The 16,831-nt window shown below is 45.9% G+C and overlaps 1 protein-coding gene across 1 annotated transcript in view; it reads left to right on the top strand.

Annotated features, from left to right (window-relative positions):
* The first annotated feature begins 463 nt into the window (after positions 1–463).
* PAMR1 (peptidase domain containing associated with muscle regeneration 1) overlaps positions 464–16,831 on the top strand; it is a 63,773-nt gene continuing 47,405 nt past the window's right edge. The window contains exon 1 of the mRNA XM_045825383.1: positions 464–710. Coding sequence (XP_045681339.1) covers positions 638–710 — 73 coding nt within the window. The 5' untranslated portion in view covers positions 464–637. The remainder of the gene's footprint in view (positions 711–16,831) is intronic.

Genomic DNA, 16,831 nt, shown 5'->3' with positions numbered 1-16,831 from the left:
GTTTCCAAACTGTGATCGCCTGGAGCAAGTGCTAACGGGAAGGAGAGCTTAGTGGGAGAGAGAGCTTGGGGAGAGAGGTGGAAGGGAGAGAGGGCTGCCTCCCTTTCTCCTCCCATCACCAGCCCCAGACCACTTTTGGCAGGCAGGGCAGCTAACTCCCCTTCCAGGCTAAAGCAGGGATGGGGGTGGGGGTGGGGGCAGAGGGGGTAAATGCTTGTTAGACGCCAGGGCTCACCTGAGCAGCCCCACAGCCCCGCCTACCTCTGCCCCACCCAGGCATCCAAGGGCCGGACATCTGCCCCACTCCCCCAACCTGGCCTGGGAGTCCAGCCTGACCTGCGCTGACCTCTGCACCCTGCCCACAGCCATCCCTTCCAGCCACAGCCCGAGCTTTCCCGCGTGGCCACACCTCCCCAGGCCCCGCAAGGGTTAAGGCGGCAGAGAGGAGAGGTTTTGGGGCTGACGTCGTTGCTCTCGCTGAAGGTGGTTCCCTCAGATGAGGATGGGAGAGCCCAGCGAGCTGAAACCGGAGCTCCCGCTCAGCTGGGGCTTGGGGAGGTCCCTGTAAGAGCCGCCCGCCCGACGACCTCCCTCGGTCCCTCCCCTGCAGTCACTCGGGGCACTGGCCACTGGAACGATGGAGCTGGGCTGGTGGACGCAATTGGCACTCACTTTCCTGCAGCTCCTACTCATCTCATCCTTGCCGAGAGGTACTGTGAGTGGGCTTCAGGGCTCCCCAGTAAGGGGGCATCTCCCTGCTGGGGTCTGGTGGGGAGTGGGACAGCAGTTGGTGCGGGGGGAGGGGGGCTGGGGGGTGGGGACTTCTTTTAGTCACACTCCTGAGGGCTTGGTGGGTGGTGCTGGGGCGCCTGCCTCTGCCCCTGAGACTGTGACTTGGTTTTGTCATCCCAACTGGTGGCCCTGAAACTGCCTCAGGAAGGGGTACCGGCTGCAGTTTTATTTATTTATTTTATTGCACGTTCTAGCTCCTTAAGGCATAACATTACCTCCAGGAATCTCTCTAGTCTGAGTTACCCACTCTGACTTGCAAAAGCTAAGTTTCCCCTGGAAAGAGCCCGCTCAGAGGTGAGTGGGAAGGAGGGAAATGAGCCAGAGAGCAGGTCGTGCGGCAGGGGTGCTCCTGCTGGTGTCTTGCTTGGTGAGAAGTTACTGTCACGTCCCTTCAGAGCAGCTCCCAGCCTGGGAGACTTCCTCACTCAGCACATGCCGTATGTGTATAGTTCCTTCCTGGTAAGAATGAGAAAGAAGAAGAAAAAGCTGAGGTTAAAAGTGCAAGTTATTTCTGGGGATGCACGGTCTGTGTAGAAAGAGCTCTGGCTTCTGTGTTTTTCACATGTGATTTTCCGAGCCACAAACCCATGTCGAGGGAGGCTGGGAGCAGGCATGGAGCTTCTGGGGGCGTCTTGACCCAGCTGAAGGCAGAAGCGAGGGGGGCGCTGGTGGGCAGGGAAAAGGAGACTTCTTAGGAGCGTCTGTCCTTGCTGTGGCTCTTGGGGCGAGGCGTCAGGAGGTAAGGTGAGACCTCTTGGGGTCAGTCAGGTTGAAGTGTGCACATAGGACAAAACAGGGTAGCTTCGCATAGGAGCAGGGAGTGCGTGTTTGCTGGTTACCTGTCACCTGTGCTAATTACCTGTCACCTGGGCTCTATCGGAAAGGTGGGTGCTCCATTGTTGCAATTAGCTGCCAATTTTCCTGACAGTGAACAAAAAAGTCAATTCATGACCAAAACCTCATTTTGGTCCATACTGTCCGCCTACCTATAGCCTGCCAGCGCAGGTGAAATCTTTCTTGGTGATTTACTCTCAAGCTGGAGGGAGGGTTTCATTTGAATTTTGTCTCATCTGGAACAGCCCCAAGACAGCAGTGAAGACAGAAGGGGCCCACAAGGGGGCCTGATCACCCATTAACCCAGACACTTGCGCAGTGGTAGGGCTGCGCTGTGCGTGAGGGCCGCTCCCTGCTCCATCTGCGCCGTTTGGAGCCGAACCTCCATACGCGGTGTGGCCCCAGGCCAGGGCCAGCAGAGCCCTGTTCCTTCTCAGAGGACCGGTCTCCTCATGGCTACAGCAACACTTCCCTGCTTCTTTTTTTAATAATGTGGCAGGTGAGGCGTCTCAAACCCATAAAAGTTAAAAAAAATAAAACAGAACAAAAACAAAGCTCAGCCGCCCCCCCCACCCCCGCCACCTTTTTTCTCCTCCCCCCAGGATCTGAAAAACCCATTTATTCCTAACTCAAGCTCTTTTTTACCTTCTGCTGTGGAAAAGCGTGAGGGAGGGTGTGTGGTTTCTTGGCAGCGGCGCTGCTGACTGAGCCGCAGAGCAACTTCACGTGTCTAGCAAGGACATCTCAGCTGCGGAGCGCTCACATGGAGAGGGAAGGTGAAGGAATGGCGTGGAGAAGGAAAATATTTCTTTAAGTAGTGAATGAGTCCACTCCCTGCTGGACTCTAAATCTGGCCCCGTCAGGAGAAGCTTGGAAGTGTCTCTCCTCTAATTGCTTTTCTAAAATGAGGACTCGATGAGACCGGAGCGTCTGCTGGGGCGGCTCGGGAGATCGCTGTTGCTCATCGGCATGGGACCCACGTTGGAGGACGAGACGCCGAACATCAGGCCAAGCGATAGCCCAACATAAACAGTATGTGAGGGAGAAACCCAACTCCACTGACTTCACCGAATAGCGGTAGCTCTGCCAGCAGGATTCTGCCCAAGAGGAAAAACTCATTTAAAATATGGGACTCTTGGGAATGAAACCTTAATATGGATAACTTCACAAGTGTTGCTTCCAATAGACATTAGCTTGTGGGGAATGAGTGGAAAGGCAATAGGGGAAGATAATTTGAAGCGCAGATATTCAGTGGGCAAGAGAAGACGCTGAGAGAGGGGGGATGTGGAGAGAAGGAAGGGAGAAGGAGTGGCAAGAAAAATTAGATGTTGGTTTCTAATGGGATGTGTTAGCAAATTCCAAGGAGAGAGCTATGAATACTGGGCTTTCTGGGCAGGGGTGGATTTTTGTGGGGACCACGGAGAGGGTGTTTCCCTGATATAGACTCTGAAAACTTCTGGCTTCTCCAACAGGAAAATAATTTAATGGTGGGATCATGGAGTTTAGAGCTGGGAGTGACTTTAGAGATCATTTAGTTTGAGCACTTTGTTTTTTCTCGGAGAATTTTTATGACTTTATTTTCAAATTTAGGGGACAGTGGAATTAAACACCCATAAGGATTTGTGATGGGCCTTGTCTTTGAGCCATGTGCTTCCCATGCAGGGATGATCCTTAGCCCACCCTCACAAGGCGGTTCTCCCTGTTACTCTCCCTGGTCTCTGCATGAGGGTGAGAGAGGTTCTTGACCTGCTCAAGGATGCACAGGCACAGTTCCTCAAAAAAAAATTAAACATTTGATCCAGCCACTTCACTTCTGGGTGTATACACAAGCAGGGACTCGAACAGATATTTGTACACTAGTGTCCACAGCAGCATCGTTCCCAGTGGCCGAAAGGCGACAACCTAAACTGTCCGTCCACACGCAAACAAGACATGGTGTATACATACAATGGAATACATTGATTCTTAAAAACGAGGGACATTCTGACACATGCAACCACAGGGATGAACCTGAAGACATTATGCTGCGTGAAAGAAGCCTGACACAAAAGGACATGTAGTGTATGATTCCATTTATATGTGGTGCGGACAGTAGTCACATTCATAGACAGTAAGTAGCACAGTGGTTGCTGTGGCCGGTGGGGAGTGGATGGGGCATTATTGTTTAATGGGCATAGAGTTTCACTGTGGGATCATGAAAGGGCTCTGGAGAGGGATGGTGGTATTGGTTGCACAAGCTACTGCACGGCACACTTAAAAGTGATTAAAATGGCAAATTTTATGTTATTCATATCTTCCCACAATAATAATATAAAAATAATACACAACAGCTTAGTAGAGCCGGGGGTGAGCCCAGACTGTCCGGAGCTCCAGCTCACCAGGTACCTGGCTGACTTTAGCTCACTCATGAAGGCTCCAGAACACACATGGGGGCGAGAGGAGAGAGTCCTCAGTAGGTCCAGTTTGGGTGGCACCGTTGCTCTGTCTTGGCTAGCTGTGACAAAGACACACTGTAGAGCCAAAGGTCTGCTGATGGGCAGCCTTCAGGCCAAAAAGGCCTAAAGAAACATTCAGTAGGACACAGCGCTTACGAATGTTTTGAACCTGAATGCTTTGAGGCAGACTGGGTCCTCTCTATGGCTCGACACCCCAGTGTCTCATCCCACTCCTGTGTTGCCATCTAGTCCCTACTGATGGTTGAGGTTTTCCCCTCTGTTCCTGAGAGGGATGGGGCAGAAATGAGAAGTGCAAAAGAGAAGGTGGGAGACTAGGTGCTGAATGGGGAGAAACGCAAGTGAGTAAAGCTCTCAAGGACCGAGTAGCTGATGGGACTCTTAAAAGTAGGAACATGAATATATTTTCCATGCCTGTGTTATGGAATATGAGCTCACCTCTCTCTGTGACCTCCAAGTCTTTGGAAAAATGTTTTACTCTCACGAATGCCCTTGGGTATGAGATTTTATGGAAGCTGAGAATGGGTGTTATGTCTGTGTCTGTAAGTTACGGACAGAGCACCCTTGCACATGGTCGTCTGGAAGCAGAGGTGACCGAGAGCATTTAAGTCCCTTAGAAATACCCAGAAGTCTTAGGGAGGGCATTGGAATGCCACTGGCATGGACCTCGGGTTTGACTTAAAGTTATTTACATCTGGCTAGACAGAAATGGCCGACATAATGATGTCTGAGGGACCTAATGACTCGCCTTAAGTCAGAAAATTATTTCCATCTGCCCCACTGGGGGCAGCCAATCTTGGTGCAGAAGAAAACTTGTCTACCTGGCTCCCTGGAGACCAGCCCTTGAAGCTGCACCTGATTTGGGGTATGTTCAAATTGGGAAATGTTCCATTCCAGTGATAAATGAGGGGAGGTCGTGCCTGTTCCCCCCACATGTGGGAGGACTTGTCACCCCCACTCTGTGGATATTTGAAAGTCACAAGAGCCCAGATCCCTCTTCTCTTATTGTGCTTTCAAGGAAAGGGAAATGCAGTGTTTACAGTTTCTAGTTCCTGAATTCCAGGGCAGAGGACCCAGAGGCCAGCAGGAGCTTTGCTAGCTACTTAGGGCAGTGGCAGAAAGTCTATCAGATTCCTAGCCTGGTTTGTGTTTAAGGAATTCTGTTTGTCAGTCATCACATGTTCTAAGCCAAAGCATTCAGTTTATAATGGGAGAAAGAAGCAAAAATGTGGGGAGAAGGAAACCTCATACCTGTAAGCAAAACCATTCAAGGGAAGGAGAGAGTTAGCTGGAGATATTCCACTCGCTTCATCAGTGGGACTTACTACTACTCACCACTCAACCCTACTCCTTTCCTTTTTCCTTGCTGCAGTCATCAGTAAGACAGGTGCAGAGCCCACACAGGTTGAGAGCAGAGTAGCAAGGGGTGGGCAGTAGGCTGAGAGTGGAGTAGGCAGGGGTTGCACATCAGATTCTTCACTCTTGGTGATGGAACATCGATGGCGAAAGCCTCTTTGGAGGGCACTCCCATTCTATCATACCTAAGGGACCTGATCGGAAATAATTCATTGAGCTTGTAGTAGATGCTGGGCATTCTCCTTTATGCTTTATGTATATTTATTTAATCCTCACAATAAACCTAGGAGGTAAGTAGCAGTGTCAGGATCCCTGGTTCTCACGTGAGGAACTTTGGTGTGGAGTGGTTCAGTCATTGCCCAGGTCACATAGCTGAACATCATGTCTTGAACTCAGACACTCTGCCTCCATAATGTGTGCCATGCAACACTATACAACACAGCCTCAAAAGCAGTGGGTCCGACTCGAGTAAATCTACTGACTGTATGTTGCCCAAATCATGAGACTATGGTATTAGTAAAGAAATCCAATTATTCCTTGGACATCCCAAGTGCTGAAAGTGGCCTAAGTGAGGTCATATGCTCACTGGAGGCAGAGTGGATATGGGAAGGGAGAGAGACACAGAGAGAAGTATCCGCTCACGGAGCCCACAAGGAGCCCTCCCCTAAAGGAAACAGGGGTGGTAAGCCGACCAAAAATCCAACCAGTTTCTGGGATCTCTGCCCAAGGGATCACGCATCTCACTCTGATTAGATGTGGGAGGTGACGATTTCTTTGTCCCATGGTCAACTTTTAAAATCATAGTCGTGTGTCTGTTTGCTGCGGGTCAGAATTAAGGATGAGACAGGTTTCAAGCCTGGCCCTGACACTTTGTAGCCTTGCTCCATTCTGGGTTTATTCCGTCAAGATCATCAATGTGTAACACTCTCAGGCTATGGAACAGGAGGAGCAGGCCTGGAGTCAGGAAGGGGAAGCATTTGCTTCTTCTTCTTCTTCTTCTTTTTTTTTTTTTTTTGCATAACACAGTTGATGGATATTGCAGGAGATGGAGATGTGATCCCTTTCCATTAATGCTAAGATGAATTTCAAACAATTCGTTTCAACCTCTCCCAGATCCTGATGTCCCGGGTCTTATGTCAAGTGGTTAAGTGAGGTGCCCTGCTTGGCTGAGCAGCAAATGAAGACACCTATTTCTGTCACTCCTCTGCCTCTGGACTAGGGGAAATGCCCCTATTCCTGCAGTGTGGACACCATTATCACCGCCCTCTCTGAGGTTCTGGCTGTCTCAGAGGGCTGAGTTAGTGGTTTGGCAGCAAGTATCCATGCAAGTAGAAGTCTGGTCAGTTGGTTTGGTGCTTGGAAAACCAGGGCTGCTGCTGCTGCCAGAACAGAGTGAGGACCACATTCAGGTAACATTAGTTTATGGGGGGAAGCAGCATGTGTCCTCATAAGCTGAATTCATGATCCCTTAAAAGAAGATTTCCAGCCAGTGTAATGGAAAACCACTGCATGGGAGAAGGATGTGGGCCCAATTCATTGCAAATCAAATGAATTGTCTGAGGACTCCCAGGGACTCAAGTGTCAGTGTTTTCAAACCCAGTTCCATGTCCATTTACTTCATAGGATCCCTTTGAGATGATCAGTTAATGCCCCATGTCATGGGAATTCCACTGCAGGAGTCAACAGTGATGGTGGAGAACACCTGACACATCTTGGACAAGTCGCTTGAGCTTAGCTTCTAGTTGGTAACCTCTACTCCCATATTTTCCAACATACCCTTGGCTCACCTGGATGGGGGAGAAGGAAGGGCTTGGCTGGTGTAAAGAATCTTTGTTGCAGGGCTTCTTGGTCTGGCTTTCTGCCTCCCAGTGGGTGGTTGACTGTCTGCTTCTGAATGATGTTCGACCTCCCTTGTGTGCAAGCCTGACTCCCCTGGCCAACTCACTGGCAGAACAGACCAAGTGAGCATCCCAAGCCTTTATGGAAATGAGACACATTCTGTAAACAAGAAAAATATTCAGCAGTAATAGACCCAGTTAATTCCCTGTACTACAAATAGACACTCCAGAAGGCCACAGCAAAGGGCATCTCTAACATCAGTCTTTGTCATGAACACCCTTACCCTGGAAATCACGCATGCCTCACATCTCCATATTCGTATGTTTATTCAGCAAATGCTATCAGACACCTACTAGGTGCTGGGCATGACCCTAGGTGCTAGAGATGCTGTGATGAATAAGACAAAGTCTTTTTCCTTAAGGCACTTGCAATCTGTTGAGAGAGTGTGTGGTCCAGCCTGCTATTTCTCAAAGTAGGTTTCATAGAATACAGTCTTGGGAGATATTCAGCAAAGACAAACACACAAACCTAGGATGTTATGATGCAAGAAGTCTGGGGGATCTGGAGATTATGCACAAAGTATATCACAGACTCTGCAAAGCCCTGTAATAAAGAAAGCTGTTATTTGCATTTCACAAAGTTGTCTGGCCACAGAACCTTTTTTCACATAACACCTTATACCATCCAGTGGAATTGGTGCCGCATGGAATATAGTTTGGAAAACTCTGGTCGCTTGCCCATAATGAATAAAACATTGAATAATATCTCACTCTTACAGAGAATAGAGTAAGAAGAGAGTTTGAAAAATCTGCAGAACCTTGGCTTCTCTTCAGGCTTCTGCTGAGGGATGGGCAGGAAGTCTGGCGTCCTTGTCATTTAACATTTGCTGAGATGTTGAGAGGACCATGGGGGTCACCCCCAATGTTGCTGTGAGAAAAGTCCTCACCAGCATTGGCCTGCAAGGTTCATCAAGAAAATGCATTTCTTGTATTCGAAATTTAAACTCATTGCTTAGAGTAAGGTGGTTGGGCTGGGATTGTTGGACTAACTGAGGTGTGAATCTGATCAATGCACACCCCTCTTTATATACCCCGTGGTGATGGGGCAGTTCTGGGGAGTGCTAAGAAGGGTGACTTCCCGACTAGCCTGTGTCTTTGGTGACAGTCACACTGTCTCCTCTTTAAAACTAAGGATACTATTTGAGCATTTTTCTCATCCTTGGGGACACTGAATTAAAGGTCCAATTGATCACCAATTACCTACCCTCTTCCCTCCCTCCTTAATACACACACACACACACACACACACACACACACACATCCCCAGTCCCTTGTTATTTATCCTTATTTTGCCAGTTCTGGTATGGCCCAGTCACTGTGACCTTGATTTGCACAACTGGGTAGTGGTCTGGGCTGTTTACATTGGAGCCGTATCCCTTGGAGATAGCATGTGAGTTTGAGCTGTTCACCAACTTCTTGTTTATTGTTCCTAGGAACTACTTTATTCCTGCCTTTGTTAAATATTGTTCCTGTTGTCATGCAACACAGCTTCTCCTTGGCCCTAGCAGTGCTTGTCTCCTTTCTCTGCCCAGACTTGTTTCAGATTGGATGACTACAGTGGCAACGAGTGAGGACTAAAATCGGCCGTTTCTGTAAAGGGTATTCTGTCTCAGTAGACTTAAGTAACTCCTGAGATTCTCAGCATAGATTCAGTCCTCACTTTCCATATTTATGGAAATCATCTTTGATACAGATGTGTTGGTGTACATGTGCTCAAGTTCAAATATACATGTGCATAAAAGAATAAAACTATAGATGTGGAAATGTATATATTTATGTGTATATGCTTGAATATGTATATACATGAAGTATAGAGTATTATGTTTTAAAATATGGGCCAGGGTTTGAGTCCTGGCTCCATCATTTATGGCTGGTTTTCTTGGGCAAATGACTGGACCTCTTAAATCTGGACTTCTACCTTCTAACCTATAGAGTGAGGATAATAGTGTTCTTAGTGTAGGTTTATTGCAGGTGTTAAATAGGTAGTCTATTTAAAATACTTAGTGTAATGCCCTGCTGAAAGGGAGTACTCAGGGCATTAAAGTCACCTACTTTCCTTTCTACCATTTTCCCCACTCACACACGTTTCATGAGGAATTGGAAAGGGAAAGTATTGGGTATTGTGTGTATAGTGGAATAGAAGTTACATGGTCCTCACAAGTCCCACTATTTAGTTCTGTCCATAGACCTATTCCATTTATCTGTGATTCTGTCAGGAAAAACAAATTTCCTGAAGATTTACATACATTTATCTCTTTGAGGCTTGCTCTGTCTTCCTGGTTTTATCATGCATCTACCTCCCGACTTGAGGGGAAGTTCTTCCATGTGCTGTGCCTCAGTTTCTCTGTGTTTGAAATGAGGCCCCTAGTAGAATCTTGTGGAGGCTGAAGGGATGGTGTCTTGCAGAGTAGGTGGTTCTGGGTCAATGATGTTGCCTCCCAAACATGAGATGTTGCTCATGATCACCTCTTGTGATTCAAGTGTGGAGCCAGCCAGGAATCCTCAGGCAAAAAGAAGATTCCCTTTTTCTTGTTCTAGCTTGCAGAGCTGGAGGAGGTAACTATAATGAGGGCTAGCCTGTGTAGAAGCTGCTGCCAGCTTAGGGCTTAGTGAACCATCAGAGATGCCATTATCAATGCACCACCCTTGCTCAACATCCACACTTTACATCTGCTGTTGTCCAGCTGCCTTTGCTAGAAGGAAAGCCTGGCTTTGGCCCAGTGTCAGGTAACCTGGATGTGAAGACAATAACACTAAGTGTGGAAGCTCTTGGCAAAGAGGTAAGTGTAGTTGACTAAGTCCCCTGTGTATCCCTGACACACTGACTCAGACAAAAAGGTGTTGAAAGTGTGGAATATTGGGGAGCAGTCATGATAATTTGTAGAGTTCTTGGGTTGGGGGAAAACCAAATTGGATTTTTAGGATATAGCTAAAGTTTTATTATTTTTAACTTAGCCGTTCTCTTCGGTTGATGTAACGTTTGCTGAGTTCTACTGCCAAGTACTTCTAGATGCATTATTAAATTCTCTTTTTAATAGCCAATGCTAATAAAAAATAAGATCTATTGAGCTCATATTACAACATTTGAAATAACCCAGAAGCAGCTGTCCTTCAAGCATTTCCAGTAACACAGTTGTTGAAGATAACGGCAAATGGAGGCTCTTCCCTGATGCTACAATTTGGGTTTTGTTCCCTTTGGCTGTGGATGTGTAATTTCTATTTCTAGAAAAGAAGCAGCAGGAGGTAAGGTGTGTCCTATTTAAAGAAGTATTTTGAGAGAGGGCATTAGGAAAATGAGAGTAGGAAGTCTGACAGCAAAGGGGAAGACCCAGCAAGCCATGATCGGGACGTGAGCAGACTGCTTGGAAACGAATGCCATGCGTGTGTGGGTCTCCAGGGGATACACCATTACTCATCCCCTTCCCTCCACTAGCCATTTGTGTTTCCGCCAGACATGTGATGGTTTTTATTCTGTAGAGAATCATGGTAATGTCTTGACAAATATGCAGTTTTTCTTCCAAAGTCCTTTATGATCATGGCCTTCTTCAGCTGCAGTAACATCAACAACTCCATCAATTTGTGTTCATCCTCTTGAGGTGTGGGGAAGACACTGCACCAAGGTGTCTTGACTACAATGTCCAGCAGCATCAATGAGGGACAGATTCAGGATTAAAATTTGGATGGTTTGATTCCCAGGTGTGTCCACTTTGCCAGTAATACATTCTTACTCTGTACAGTCAGAGGTGTGAACTCTAGAATCAAGGTGGTGTGTGGGAAGGAATAAGACTTTGGCCCCGGAAAGAGCTGGATTCTGATCTTTCTTCTTTTACCTGAAAGGTGTGTCACCTGGTGCAATTTGTTTACCCTCTCTGTTCCTCAGTTTCTTCATCTTTTCAATAAAGGAAATGATACTTTGAAGGGTGGCTATGAGGCTTCAGTGTGCTGGTATATGCTCATCAGGGGCTCGGATACTCTCCCTGTGGGCGCCAGGATGCAGGAAGTAGAGGAGAGTGAATGACAGCCACAGCATGGAGCAGTGTGTTCAATAAAGTATGGGGCGTGAAAGGAGGTGACAAACTGATTTTTGCCTTCCTCCTCCCCAATGTACAAGAGCCTACAAACCAGATCTCTGAGGAATCCATGGAAATGTTCCTCACTCCTCATACCCAAAAGAGCGCCAATAAAGGCCTTGACTCTTCAGTTATCACGATCTCGCTTATGAGAGGAACTATGAAAAGGGAAAGACTGAGGTCACTGAGACTGGGACTCCAGCCAGGCTGTGACAGAAGGTCGTTGGGAGATAGGATGGCCCTTAAAGGCTCAAGAGGAAATAAAAAATCACCAAGGGCCCCAGTAACTATTTCATCACCCAGGCTGCCAGTCATTCCTGCTTGGGATTTGCCTGTCTGTCATTGGCCCCACAGAATGGGCGGTTAGGCCCTCAGGGGGTCAGGAATGGCTGGTTAGGTGTCAGCTGGAACTTCGGCTTGCACAGAGGAGGTGGGGGAGTGAGTGGGGGTGAGCAAGGAGCCCAAGCTGCCTCGGTGTACATCTCTCTGATTCATATGTCTTTTTTTTTCCTCACACTAGTCTCATTTATAAAATGTAGGACAGTAAAAATAAATGCAGCAGAGATTTTAATATGGCTAGATGGGAGGGCTATGGGGTTTTGGTGGATGCAAAGGCAGACTCTAACATCCAGGATGAGGGGACTCATGACAAAGGTGCCTTTCTTTGCCACCTTCTGGGGTGGTCTTGGCCTGAACCATTAATCTGACAACTGATGTTTCAGTCATGTGTGGAACAGGCTGACCTTTGTTCTCAGGAAGAATCCTCTGAGTTTTCCAGACTGACCTTAACAGCCATTATGTCAACATATTGCCTTAAAATCTTGTGTTGAAAACATGGCTCTTGGAGACCAAGCTGAGGGGACACAACTGCTCACCCTGCCATTCTGGGGTGCTAAGCCCCTCCTGTTTGGAGGATTAAGTGTTCTCCATGTTTCAGCTACAGATGTGGTTCAGCATTGGAGAGCCTTGCAGCAAACTGTCAGGCTGATGAGGGGCTGCTCTTAGTATTGATGTGATGACAGCCAGCTCATTCACTCATTTGTTTGTCACCAGCTGAACCTGTGCCAGCTGGTCCGCACTGTTGTCATCACCTTGGTGTTCCCATTGCTAAAACAGGACTAAAAGGTTAAGCGTCTTGCATTTTCCAAGGTGAATTCCAGAAGAACCAGGGCTGGAGATATGACTGGACTCTCCACTCTGGATAGGAGATGAGAGGGTGGCTGCTCTAAAGCATGAAAGAAGGGCTTGAGCAAAGCTTATGATGCCAGAGTACTTGAATGTTCTTAATATTTGTTCAACCTGATGACAAAAAGAAGGGAGGGGATCACTTGTACCCATAGGATAAGGATGCAACAATTTTTTTCATTAAAAAAATTGTGTTGTTGTTCAAGTACAGTTGTCTGCCTTTCCCCACCATCACTCCCCCATCCCAGCCACCCCCTCCTCCCTCCCCTGATTCCATCCCACCTTGGTTTCATCCATGTGTCCTTTATAGTTGTTCCTGAACACCCTTCACCCTTTCCCCCCCATTACCCCCTCCTACCTCTCCTCTGGTCACTGTCAGTTTGTTCTTTATTTCCAAGTCTCTTGTTCTGTTTTGCTCATTTGTTTGTTTTGTTGATTAGGTTCCACTAAAAGGTGAGATCATATGGTATTTGTCTTTCATCGCCTGGATTATTTCACTTAGCACAATGCTCTCCAGTTCCATCCATGCTGTTGCAAAGGGTAGGAGCTCTTTCTTTCTTTCTGCTGTGTTGTATTCCATCGTGAAAATGTACCATAGTTTTTTGATCCACTCATTTACTGATGGACACTTAGGTTGCTTCCAACACTTGGCTATTGTAAATTGTGCTGCTATGCTGGGATGCATAGGTTCTTTTGGGTTGGTGTTTCAGGGTTCTTAGGATATAATCCCAGCAGTGGAACTTACCTTTAAAGATGATTTGATGTCAAGAGAATGTATCCATGATCTGCATAAAGAAAAAAGCAGTTTTTAAAACAAAATACTGTTACCAGTTTTGAGAGGTGAGAAGACCATGTGTATACATTAGTAGTAGCTACATGGGGATATATATAATATGTTTATTGAAAGAAGACAATATGAAGGATAGACAACAATATTAAGGATGCTTTTGAATACTTTTTCCTTTTACTTATGATTTTATTATTATTATTATTTTTAAAGTTTTCACAGGGAATCTTTTATATGAAAACATATTGTGTTTTATCAAGATAAAAATAAATATTTTATCCAATGAAAGAATTAGGGGTGAACCACTGTGTATGGTGCCCAGAACCCTGATTTTGCTATGTGATTATAGGCACTTGCTTGCCGGTTTATCCCAGTGCAGTGCTCCATGAGTTCTTTTTGCTTTATTTGCTTACAGTAACACCCCCTTATCCACGGTTACACTTTCTGCAGTTCTAATTACCCATGGTCATCTGAGTTTCAAAAATACTAAATTGAAAATTCCAGACATAAACCATTCATAAGTTTTAAGTTGTGCACCAGCCTGAATAGTGTGATGAAATCGCGTGCTCTCCGGCTGTGTCTCGTCCCAGATGTGAATCATCGCTTTGTCTCCTGTCTCCACCCTATAAACACTACCCGGCCATTACTCACATAGTAGCCATCTCGGTCATCAGATCAACTGTCCTGGTATCGCAGTACTTGTGGTCAGGTGACGCTTATTTACTTAATAATGGCTCCAAAGGGCAAGAGTAGTGATGATGGCAATGCAGATATGCTGAAGAGAAGCCATACGTTGCTTCCTGCAAGTGGAAAGGTTCGTCTGTACAGGGAAAGGGATAGTATGCATAGGGTTTGGAACTGTCTGTGGTTTCGGGCTTCCGCCTTGGGTCTCAGAACACTTCCCCTGTGGATAAAAGGGGACCACTCTATTTCCAGGGAAACCATGAAAGGATAAAATTCATTTGCTGCTTGTATAAGACTTTGTTTTTAAATGTGGAAGGCAAGTTCAGTTTGCCCAACCCCCGTAGTTGGTGGAGCTGGAGGCTGTCCAGGCACTTTCCCCTCAGCAGCAGACTTCCTCACGAGGCCTGGGATTTGGTGGGCATCTCTCTCTCCCAGAATTCTTTCTCTAAAAAAGCTCCCTCGGCGTTTCTCTTTGCTTCTTCCCTACTTAGCCCTTTTCCTCACTGGTGAAGTGAAGAGGTGGACTAGAGGTTCTTAAGATAAAAGAAAATGTATTACCCACCTCACCAGGCCATTTTGATGATTAAATTGCACAAACAATATACATAAAAGCACTTTAGCTAAACAAATGCTCAAGTTCTTTAGCATACATATACGAAAACCTTCAGTAACTTCTACTGCTATTGGTTGTTTCTCTAAATCCTAGTTTCTGGACCTGGCTTTTAGCACCATATTGAAAATTGTGTGATTGTATGGCTAACTCTAAATGACCAGTGGGCCTTTTCTGCAAATAGTTCTAATAAGTGGAGAAAAGTCCAGGATATGGCTCTTGTCTGCTTATTATGTTTTTAAGTCTCTTCAGCTGGTCAGTTGTAAATATTTCTATAGAATATTTCACTAATGTATTTATTTATTTCTCATATTATGGGGACATTAACCTGTCTCAGTGGGGAGAAAGAAGGGGGTGAATTTGCCAGATCAGAGGAGAAAGAACCAAGTCACAAAACCATTGAAACCATTGCCTCCTCCATCACTTCCATATTCCTGAGAAGTGGTCTCATCTAAGTGAATAAATAGATTTCTCTCTGTGATTTTATCTGCTGCCCCAATTGTGTGAGTCTTGTAGCCTTGGTGCTAATGTCCCTTTATGACCATTCATGCATTCTCATAGCATCCTAAGTTTTTCTTACCATTGTTAGTGATTACATGTTTTGGGGGTCATTTATCCAACATCTACTCCTTTGCAAAACTGAGCTCCGGGAAGCCAGGGATGGTGTCTCTTTTTCTTCTCATTGTATCTGGGCACCCAGTGTTCTATCTGGAACATAATGGATAGTCAATAAACACTTGTGGGGTGAAAGAATGAATTAATCGATTCACCCACAATCTTAGCATTGTGCTTACTGGGGGACCTGAGGAACAGAGTGGTTAAATGACTCTGTGGGTCGATCTTTCAATTTATCTGTTTTTCTTTTGTTGCTTATACTTTTGGTGTCATATGCAAGAATCCACTGCCAGATCCAAGATCGTGGAGGTTTACCCCTATGTTTTCTCCTGCTTTCCTTCACTTTTAACCTTCAGGTTCTCATCTAGATTTTAGAAGTCACTCACTTCCTCCAGTCAACATCAGAAAAATGGGAAGCTGAGCTAAATATGTCCTGTGTCTGCAGGAGGGGCTCAGAGCAGTAGGGGAAACAAAACAAACCTCAGTGGTGAGAGGATCTTGGTGACCTATGCCAATCATTCCCCCAATGCCAGTGTGAGGATCTTTGCTGCTCCACCAATGTTTGTCGGGGGAAAAAATAACCTTATTGCTCAAGTGGTTCCTTTCGATGATGCTAAATTTTTCTTATGACCCGAGGCTGGAAGTAGATGGTGATGCTTTCTTTAAATGGCTCTACATGGAAAATTAAGAATGATCAACTCTGTGTCAGACTTCCATGTTTACTGGTGGGAAATGGAAAACTCAACTATGAAATTCAAGAGGTTAGAAGCCACCATGGCTGCTAAGGTTGGTTTAAACAGGCGACAAGGCATGTTGGAGGTCCCTGCTTCGGGCTTTTAGAAAAGGCTTCAAGGGGAAACCAGATTCACTTTCTTCTCCAAATATCTGGCCTATTTTCTGCTTCAATCATCTTTGTGCAAAATTTTTAGAAATGGAGAGTGGGGAAAAAAAAGAAGAGTCAAAGCTTAGTCTGTTTCTTAGCCTGGGTTCCTCTGGGCAGCCTCCAGCTGATTCCTGTTATAGGTTTTGCCAGATGGTTTTTCTTTTTCATTTATTTAAGGTACATTTTTTAAGAAAAGAAATACAAAAATTTCCCCAGAAAGGAATACTTTTTCTCATGGGAAAGAACACTCAGTTGAATTTGGGGACTGAATAAAGTTCTGCCAATGAGTTCACCCTTGTAAAACATTGAAATTCTCCCAAACATACTAATTAAGATAGTTTTTGTCTTTTCTGTTGGTTTTAGCTTTGAAGATACCATAAAAATGGCACACTGAAAAATGGAGGAGCCAAGTTTGGAGGAAATGACATGGTCTCTACTTGGCAATCAGCCTTGCACTTGAATGGCCTCATCTAGAGACTGGTCCCCAAACTTTTTTGATGGCCTGAATCTCTGGGCTGTGCTGTATGGCTGTGTACTTGAGTAGTTCCTCCTGGGGTTGTGCAGTGCACCACCTATGTAGTTGTAAGAAATTACCTGATGCACCCCAGCAAAAATAGAAATGAGCATAGACCCTCAGAAGATGTATACTTTGTTTATAAATTAT

Source organism: Phyllostomus hastatus, unplaced genomic scaffold, assembly GCF_019186645.2.
Source record: "Phyllostomus hastatus isolate PE091 unplaced genomic scaffold, TTU_PhHast_1.1 phas_scaffold_585, whole genome shotgun sequence".
Classification (NCBI taxonomy): Eukaryota; Metazoa; Chordata; class Mammalia; order Chiroptera; family Phyllostomidae; genus Phyllostomus; species Phyllostomus hastatus.
Note: the sequence above shows the minus strand (reverse complement) of the source record. Positions and strands in the feature narration are given on the sequence as shown.